The 10,167-nt window shown below is 33.4% G+C and overlaps 1 protein-coding gene across 1 annotated transcript; it reads left to right on the top strand.

The window, feature by feature from the left end:
* The first annotated feature begins 1,643 nt into the window (after positions 1-1,643).
* LOC128230459 (GTPase IMAP family member 9-like) lies at positions 1,644-6,209 on the top strand. The gene is made up of 3 exons (XM_052942732.1): positions 1,644-1,758; positions 2,603-2,748; positions 3,812-6,209. Exons 1-3 carry the CDS (start codon positions 1,728-1,730, stop codon positions 4,727-4,729), a joined length of 1,095 nt encoding a protein of 364 aa, XP_052798692.1. The 5' UTR covers positions 1,644-1,727; the 3' UTR covers positions 4,730-6,209.
* Positions 6,210-10,167: the final 3,958 nt, after the last annotated feature.

Below are 10,167 nucleotides of genomic sequence, written 5' to 3'. Positions count from 1 at the left end.
AATAATCCTTTATTTCATTTATTTTTCAACATTTTGGTAATAATTTGGTATCAGAGTAAAAAGAAATATATTTGCTTTCAGAAATAATACATTATTTATCACATCACCAACAAATATAATCAAAATGTACTGTAATAGCCATATGGTATTTCAATTTTAAAGCTGCACTCTCACAGATTGAACCTTTTGACAATCTTTTTTGTCTTGGAACGAGCCAATGTTTGCGAAAATCCATGGAAACCAGTTTCATAAGACTGCTGACAAAAATTAGATCGCAGATTTTTATAATTAAGTTCAAAAATAATGTTTTAGGCATTTTTCTTAAACCGTTAGTAGCGGTTTAAACCATAAAACTAAATCAAATTTCGAACGGAAATATGATAATCTACGATCTGATTTTTGTCAGCAGTCTTATATCATTGGTATGCAGATGTTTATGCAAAAATTATATCAAATTGAAGAGTTTCAAGTGGAGGTTTTCATTAGGGGTGTGCTACCTTAATGTTAAATACACTCCATGCATTGAAATCAATAAGTAATCAATGATTGAAGATCCGTTATGGGAATAAAACGTTTGAATACAGCTGTCACCTTTTCTACCATTTATAATACATACAAAATATCAATGTATGAAATTTGAATTTTCTGAAAATCTTATAAGTGGAAAACGTTTACAAAATGCAGTTTACAAGAGATAACCTCCTGTATCTTAATATAGATCGATATCATTTTCTGAAAATCTTTATCGGTGAATTCTGATGACAAGCATTTTACAGGAGTTGTCGAGGCAAACGCATAAAATACTAGTTTATAGAACGTTTTTTTTTCTTGATTCAAAATCACGCTCAAACAAAATCTTTTTGCAAACAAATGATATAACATACTCAAAAACAAATTTATAAACATGACTAAAAGCACGAGTTTGATTATTTCAGAGTACTGTGTATCAATGCTTTTTAGATTATCCACCAGTTCAAAGAAACAATGAATATTTATGAAAATATTTCCACTTCTTACAGATAAAAGGCACATATACTATCTACGGCAAACGGATGTTTAAGGAATTAGGCGGTGAAGTATTCCACGTTCACATTGCTTTTTGAACAGTAATATAAATATGAAAAAAGTTCAAAAATATGTTAAATTCGTGTATTATAATATATACCCAATTAGAATTATAACATGAAATGCCCCGGGGTTTATAGTCATATTTTTTCCTGTTCCTTGCAGTTGTCAAGTCAAAGGCGCTTCTGTATAATGAAACGTCACACGCACGCATTCACGCACGCACACACGCACGCAAACACACTGAATACCAGCGCACGCACGCACGCACGCATCCACGCACACAAGCACGCATGCTCCTATGCCCACACGCACGCACCCACGCACGCACACAATCCCCACACACGCACCCACTCCCGCACGCACGCACACTGACCCACATGGAGTTTAACCTCAATACATTTAATTTTTATTTTAGTTCCATTTTGTTTTGCATCCATCTTTTGATAAAGCATAAACTATCATACTGCAGTGAATCTCTAACATAGGAATTGTTTGGCTGTTTGAAAGTTGTCAAATGCGACCAAATTATTGACTACGCCTTTAGGATAGAGCATTTACGTAACCAAAACAAGACCCTTACCTACAGGTCATGTGCAGCAGATTATTGTAAAGATTATACTGGATATAAGAGTATTTTCGGCCCGAAGGCAAACTGAAGAATGGCAGAGGCGCTAGTCCAAGATGAAAACAGTAAGTGTTCAAATAATATAAATGATTTTATTAGTTATTATTTTCCGTCAGTTTATTCATAAATAATAATAATTACTTTTAAAGATATAAGTTTTGATAAACATACCTATTTTATATATATAGTATGTATGCACGGTGCTGTTTGTGGAGTTTTGTGCTGTTCTTCTATGTTTCTCGTTTGTGATTTTGTGATCCTATGTTTTTGGCGTTTGCCCAGTGCCACTAAACCGGGTCTATGTTTAAACTTTTTGCTACTGGGCTTGTTCCTGTAGCTTTTTGCATAAATATTGTTATAACTTTCTATTATAATCATGGCTATTCACTACGTAAAGGTTTTCTATACTTATCTAATCTACCAAGTCAAGTCAAGTCAACAGTTTATTGAGTACAAAGTGGTGTTGTATATTTCATGAAATTGGTATTTTCTATGTTTATTGTGTATTGGCGATGTACTTACTATATACAAGTAGAAATAATTACTTCTGTCTTTTGTCAGTATAAATTCATTAGAAGTTCACACTATGTGTAGTATACATAAGTATAAGTGCCTTTACCAATACTGTTAAAAGAAAGCCACTGTGGTCAAAGCTGACTACACCCCAGGGATACCAGGTTTTCTATAAACTTTAAAAAGTAAAAACTTTGAAAATCATATTTTCTGAAACACAGTGTTTTTATCTTGATTATAGCATCTGGCCAGACTTTTTTTTATGCAAACGGTTTTGCCAAATAAATAAAAAAAAACAACAGAAAATTATACCTTACGAAATAACTACACAAGTCTGTCCTATTGGCTTTGACTTCCATTTATATAGGACGAACTGTGAGCTTTGTACAATTTCAGACACCCTCCGCATTCTCATTGTTGGGCATACGGGCCATGGAAAGAGTTCCACCGCCAATTCCCTGCTCGGATACAAGAAGAAAGACAAGAGAGGATTCGTTTCAAAGCAGTCTTCCAAATCTATCACAACAAAGGCAGAATCAAAGGTGTTTTGCGCTTGATTTTATTTTTATTAAAGTGGCCCCCAAGCTACTTCCACCAATTTCTTCAATTATTCCCTATTAAAAGTATTGTGTTTTAATGGAGGATACATTGAAAAAAAGAAACTATTTGAGTCCTGGGTACTTCTAAAGCGCCAATGAATAACACATAATAACAAAAAAACGGGCTTATCGTTCTGTATTGTTGTTATTGTTTCTTAAATTTATCTTTGTAATAGTGGATTTTATTTGACCTGTCCCTTTAGTTAAGTTCGTTTCCTTCTATCTTTGACAAATAATAAAATATAGAGATTGAGAAACATGTCTCACAACTTTTTTGATTCGCATCCATGAAAAAATCAAACCAAAAACGACCTTTTCTGATCGGTTTATGATATACTTAAAAGGGGTGAATACGCTTTTATTTTGTTCCGAGCAGAGAAAACTTTTATACACAATATAGGCTTGTAGAGTTAAAATCACTTGAAAGCAAATGAGCTGCTTTTTGTAGCAAAATGCTAAGGTTCTGAAAATTTCGAAAAACATTTTAAAGTGATAAGTTGATACATAAACTTGGTTCTATAAATATAGAACCAAAAATAAAAATGACGGATTAAAAATAAATTTAGGAATCGTTTCAAGGTACTTTGGGACTGCTTCCCATATCCATTACACCATATCACACTGTTACTCTGAACGGGTTTTTAAGTATGTTAAAAATGAAAAAAACTGTTTTCTAAAACGATTATACTGGTGGAAACAAAAACTAGATTTTTTTTACAATAACTCATGCAAAAAGTAAGATTAAAAAATATATATATATATTAAAAAGAAACTGAACTAAACGAAATGCTTCAGTTAATATAAAGATATGTTATTCATGACGAGATACATGTTTTTGAAAAGGAGTGTTCCCATCCTAGTGTAATAAAAAGTAATATTATTAGTTTTACACGAATATCCCGATATATACAAAATAACAGACATTTTTGGTAAAACGAAAAGTCTAAATGCTTGGGCGTCGAGGTATTATACATCAAATCGTAAAATACATTTATTTATTTACCAGGTTGAAACGCGGTTTGGACATATGCTTGAGGTGGTTGATTGTCCAGGATTTGCAGACACTTCAGGCTCTGATGATTTCATAAAAAGAGAGATTGGAAGGGCGCTTTTCTACACCCTTCCCGGTTTCCACTGCGTTGTATTTGTATTGAGACCAGACCGCATAACAGAAAGTATCACACACACAATTGAATCTTTTTTCGACTTCTTTGGAAAAGACGTCGGTGCATATGCATGTCTTGTCCTAACCCATCTTCAGGATGATGCCGAGATGACTGAATATATAGAGTCATTTGAACCAGTAAAACCTGAAGAGTCTGGAAATGATTTTTTGAAAAATCTCATTAAATTGTGTGAAGGAAAGGTTTTGCCAATTGATAACAGTAACGATGTTGAAGATCGGGAGAAACAAGTCGAAACGATACTACATAGAATAGATCGAATGAAAAAAGAGAATAAACAATCATATTTTTCCAATGAAATGTTTGCAGCTGCAATGGAAGCCATTGATGAACGTGAAAAGAAAAGGATACAAATACTAGACGATAAGAAACGAGAGCAAGAGCAAGAGGAACAGAGACGTGAGGAGGAACTGAGAAGGTTAAAAGAAGAAAAAGAGCAAATTAAAAAAGAAGCAGAGTCCAAAATTGAAAAAGAAAGATTAAGACTCATGGAAGAAATGAATCAGAAACGCATTGATCTTGAGTTGAAGTTGAAAAGAGAAAAACAAAAGCACACTTTTAAATTAGAAAAACTAAGATTGGAAATGAATAGAGAAAGAGAGTCGCGAATGTTTGAAGAGAGTCGAAACAACGAGCGTCGCGACAATGAAAGACGTGATGAGCACTTCAATCAACTGTGGCAAACCCAACAAACAAAGAAACAAAGTGATTCGTCTTCTAATAAATGCAGCTTAAGTTAGTTTTCAGTAACTTTACAATGAAATGTAGGAATGCAAAAGAGCCATTGGTGAATTTCGGTTACAAATAATTCGAATTTTGGATTACCTATTTTATATTTAACTTGACTCTAAAAACAATGAGCAAAATAATCCGAGCAAAAATTGGCTAACTAGCGGGTTTCTTGAAATGAACAATTCACATTGGTTGTTTATTAAGCGTCTAACACAAAGTGAGATATACAAATGGTTTCATTTTTTCATAGTCTTGTGATGTAAACGTTTTGAAAGAATATATGCTGTTATTTAAATGCTAATAAATGAAATATTCATAATGACCGAGTTATTAATCTACTGTCGGCAGAATATGCCTGAGCCGGAAAAGCGAATGTCAATATTCCTGACTTCGGACAAATAACTTGGAAAATCATCATTGAAATAACCACTTAAAAATCATACTAGTCCTATTTTAAATTTTATTTACCGTTACCGACATATTGATCTGTTTTAATATGTTTTCCTTAAAGGGACTCGCTCATGTTGTTTAATGACAAAAACAAAGTCGCTATCAACTTAAACCTGTTTTTTTATACTTTAACTATGCAATTTTGGTATGAAAGAGAAATTACTAATAAATTTGGTGTTTTCAGATGCATTAACGTAAAAATCAAATTTTGGTCCAATAACATGAGCGAGTCCCTTAAAAGCTGTTTGGAGGCGAAGTCGTGTATGGCTGAAAGTTTATGTTGTATTAATTGTTATTTGCTTTAAATAAAACTTGTATTATATTTTGGCTCTCTTTATGCCGAAACCGCTAAATCATGCTCGTTGGCACATTTTGAAAGGCTTGATATCAAAATAATATCGGAGGATTAATTAAGTGTTGATCTTTTTTCGTTTGTTTGTTTTTTTGTTTTTGATATTTTAAAAATCATGTTATACATTTTAGTATGTTTTGTTTATGATATTTTAAAATCATGTTATACTTTTTATTAAGTTCAAGTTTTTTGCTTTATGCGATCTTAAAGAAATGTGTAAGATTCAATTCCAATTATAAGTTCCGGAAAGTGAAATAATTTAGTCCGATCGAAATTTTCTGTTGGAATATTATTTACATATAGCATTATAAATATCTAGCTTATTAATTTATCTGAACTTAACCTACAAGAACATTTATAGGATTTGAGTGAAATTTATTCACAATTCACCTTTACAATATTATATCACTGGACTGTCTGACCACTTAATGTTCGGAAGTAATATATACTGGGTATATGTTAGAATTCATTTTGGCGATCACAATGAATTCTTACTTATTTGGAGTTAGCACTTAATTGACCCACTAGCTCACCCTTTGTGTAGTCACGTGGTGTTTTGCGCGATATTTAAACCTCCCAAGGCGTTAATATAATTAAATGAGTTTTGGGAGATGGTTAACTGTCGCGGCTTTGTGATCACATGTATATTATGTTATATAAGCAAATAAAAATAATTGATGTTCTGGGCCAGTAGTCAATATTGATCTTATCCTTAGACATGCCTCAGTGATTCCATTCGGCCTATTGGTCAGCTAAAAATACGGACCAATCAAAACACTTACTTTTTAAATCTTGAATTTAAGTTCAATCGAAGTTGCTTATTGAATACACCCCCTGTACAGAACATGGATAAGCACCGAAACATGAACGTTAAACATGTTCTTTATGGTACTTTTAGTTTGAAGCTGCACTCTTACAGATTGACCTTTTTTCCAACTTTTTTATTTTTGTCTTGGAATGAGCAAATTGTTGCGTAAATATCTGCAAACCAGTGATGAAAGACTGTTGACAAAAGACGAGGTCGCAGATTTTCATATTTTCATTCCAAATTTAATGTTTTATGGCTTAAACCGATACTAACGGTTTAAGAAAAATGCAATAAACATCAATTTTGCATAGGATTACCAAAACTGCGATCTGAGACTTATGTCATCAGTCTTTTATCACTGGTTTTCATATATTTACGTAAAAAAAATGCTCGTTCCAAGACAAAAAAATACAAAAACATGTCAAAACGTTTAATCTGTGAGACAGTAATTATGATATGAAAGCTGTTAACTCATCCTTCTTTAAAGTCCTGGTTATAACGCAGGCTTAAACAACCGCCAGACTACCGCTTCTTTAACTGTAAATCATAAGTATTTACTTTGCGCATGCGCAGAGGGCAAAGCGATCTATGAAAAACGGACGACTGTACCAAGATGAAAGAAGACAGACAAAATATGCTCTATGAAAATAATGTTGTATTTATCGTCACATCTGCTCCACGTGATATTTATCCTCGATTGGCATTGGCCCACAAATACGTGCGAACACCAATAAAAGTGACACTCTTATTCAAAATCAATACAAACACATGTATAACAAACATAAATTTTGAGTTATAAGCCTTTAAGTTCTTACTAAATAATGCATTTATGGAAAATATTATTTACTGATAACATGATTGTAACCGTGTATTTAATACCTGAAAACGCAAAAATATTAAATGATCGGTGAATGCTAAAATATTTACAGTGATCTTCTATCGTGTCATAAGGTAGAAATACCGTGTTTTCTGCATCTTTCTTTCACATTAAACTCGGTATCCTTCATAAGAACCATCGTTTTCGACATTTATTCACCCTTCTTGGCAAATTAAAACAATTGTTTTAAAAGTGGTAAATCTTATTTGGGAGAAAGAGTGCATCTCTAAACATTTAACACATACTTATATTCAAGAAGCATTAGGTTCAACCAGTATCTTATCTTTTATTTCAGTTTTTTCAAGATTTGTATTCGGTTATATTTGTATAATTATACAAATTACATTATATATTTGTATAATTATGGAGTTTAAAGTCAAGAAGTTTTACTCAGGACAAAAATTAAGCATAAAATTTAACAAACGGCAATAAGTGAAAAAGAAATTGCACTAAAAGTTATGGTTTTTGTGCAGTGCACCAAAACTTTACTTGAGATCGATCTCCGAACAAGATTGTCCACATACTAACGCACGCACACACGCACACGCACGGACGCACGCACGCACGCACGGACGCACAAACGCACTCGCGCATGCGCGCACGCGCGCACACACACACGCACACACGCACACACACACACAGGGGTGTACCTAAAGCCTTTCGAATTGTATGCCCGTTTGTTTGAGGCATGTGAAGGTTCTGCAGCAGTTGGTACTCAATATGTCATATGGGGTGGGGTGCCTCATACAGTATGAACATTTTGAAGAATACACTAATGATAAAAAACCCACATTTTTCGAGCATTGTCTGGATCCAAAACGCCAACATTCAGTGATATTACATCAAATATTAACCAGATACCCTTAGAATTCGATTGGGTTTTTGAACTTGCTATTTTGGCACTTGAACTAATATTTCCAGACCATTCTTGTTTAAATGTTTCTATTATTCTGCATTAAAATTCATTTTGAAATGCATTGACATGTACAGCATTTGTCTAATCAAATACATATGCAAAACTGAATCAGTGAACATTTTTACATTAGAAACCCAGATTTGATTTTATTTCTTACAATCATCAAAAGCCTGCTTATACAAATACTTCAGTATACTGTTATTAATATTGTGAATTTAAAACCCAATATTTTTCAATTCTAACATACCTGTTACCTAATTGACATATAAAGGATATCTTCCCAGTTCTTTGTATTCTGCAGCGTCCCAGCAAGAAGACATGTGCAAGACGTTGAGTAGAATACACTTTACTCGACCTGGTGGCATAATCGTAAAAGTAACTTGCGCAACGTGCATTAATCATACAAGGTAATACATTATACAGCTATACTGCATCTATCTAAACGACCAGGACACCGTTGTCACAACGTTTAAGGAAACCGCGAAAAAAATCAAAACGCCCTTCATGTGACGGTGGTGGCTTTGCGCGGCCGACCCTCATGTCATCGAACGGGGTTATTCATTAGTCGACCGATAGAATGTACGTGCTCATGCAGAAGTAAACAATCCAATTAATTATGCCTTTTCTGATTTAAGTGACAGGACTTGGCACTCGCAGACTTTCAAGACCGATGTCAACAATGTAATTTTTCTAATTATCGCAAATCGAAATTGATCATTTAAGGTATTGTTCCATTTATATTTAACAGTGTCATAACTGGATGAGAAATTAATTAAAATCGCTGATCAGAAACTCGATATAGATTTGCATTCATGACTGAATAAGTAATCAATGACGGAAGATCATAAATTCTACCATTTAAAATAGGCATGCATGAGATTTACAAAGATCAAGCAATTCTATCCCATGGCTATTATGTATCATATAACAAAAGACCCAATAGACAATCAATGCAAAATGTCTTATTTGCTATTTGTTCTCCGAAATGGTATTGTATTATAATAAAAAGGCTGAGATGCAATAAAAGGTAGGGGTCGAGGTAAATTTCTTTGTGGCGTTTAATATTATTATCATTTTCTGAAAAGCTTTATTGTAGAAAAACGCTGACGAGCAATTTATAGGAGGGGTCGAGGCAAACTTACGAAATACTACTTTCTAGTACGAGTTTTTTGGATGCAAAATCTCTCACAAATGAAAACCTTTCGCCAAAATAATATTACATTCTCAACAAAAAATGATAAATGCTACTGAAAACACATTTTCCTGTGTGTTTTTATTGCGCCTTGCATGTGTCAAGGATTTTGAGATTATCCACTCGTTAAGCGAAACCATTGAAGGACTCTCAATGTTTTTTGATAGATTTCCGCTTCTAGAAGATGAAAGGCACACATGCGATTTATGGTATAAAATTGTTTCAAGCATAAGCCGATTGCACGTTTACAATTTTTACCTTTTATTCAGTAATGTATTGATATGAGAAATACAAAACTATGATAGTATATTTATCACATGTTTTTGTTTTACACTATAACTTGAAATGAAGTCTTTTCGCCCTATTAATTTAGTGTGAAACGACGAATTAATAAAATCTTTTAAAAACAAGAGTGACACTCACAAAATACGCCCATCAATAATTTCTTGGATTCTAAGACAACTTACTGTCACATTGGCCCTTTGAGAAGCAAGCTTTTCAAGAAGCAAATGATTTGGCACAATATGGCATTAACAGTAGAATTTTTTTATTTTAATTCGAGGGTTTCGAGTCAAAAGGTGCTAAATGTCTATAATTTTCATAGGCACTTAGAACCTTTGGGGACCAAGCCCTTGATATATACTGTGGCACATTCTTCAGTTATCTATAGCAATTGTTCTGTCAAACTATGGTGTATACTTCAGCAAATATTCAGTCACACTGTGGTCTCAGGAAATATTCTTCATACCACTGCATCAAGTTTGGTGAAGATCAGATGATAACTGTTCAAATTAGACAGTGGACAAAGCAAAAATGGCAAATTTTGACCAATTCAAGGGCCATAATCCTGA

This window comes from Mya arenaria, chromosome 4 (genome assembly GCF_026914265.1).
Source record: "Mya arenaria isolate MELC-2E11 chromosome 4, ASM2691426v1".
NCBI classification, from domain to species: domain Eukaryota; kingdom Metazoa; phylum Mollusca; class Bivalvia; order Myida; family Myidae; genus Mya; species Mya arenaria.
The sequence above is the reverse complement of the archived record's forward strand: the minus strand, read 5'-3'. Positions and strand labels throughout refer to the sequence as shown.

What these genes read in the sequence shown, in the direction of transcription:
- LOC128230459 (XM_052942732.1), top strand. Translation starts at nt 1,728, where the DNA reads ATGGCAGAGGCGCTAGTCCAAGATGAAAACA. An exon ending in GCTAGTCCAAGATGAAAACA is followed by an intron (nt 1,759 to 2,602) that starts GTAAGTGTTCAA and finishes GTACAATTTCAG; the next exon opens with ACACCCTCCGCATTCTCATT. An exon ending in CAACAAAGGCAGAATCAAAG is followed by an intron (nt 2,749 to 3,811) that starts GTGTTTTGCGCT and finishes TTTATTTACCAG; the next exon opens with GTTGAAACGCGGTTTGGACA.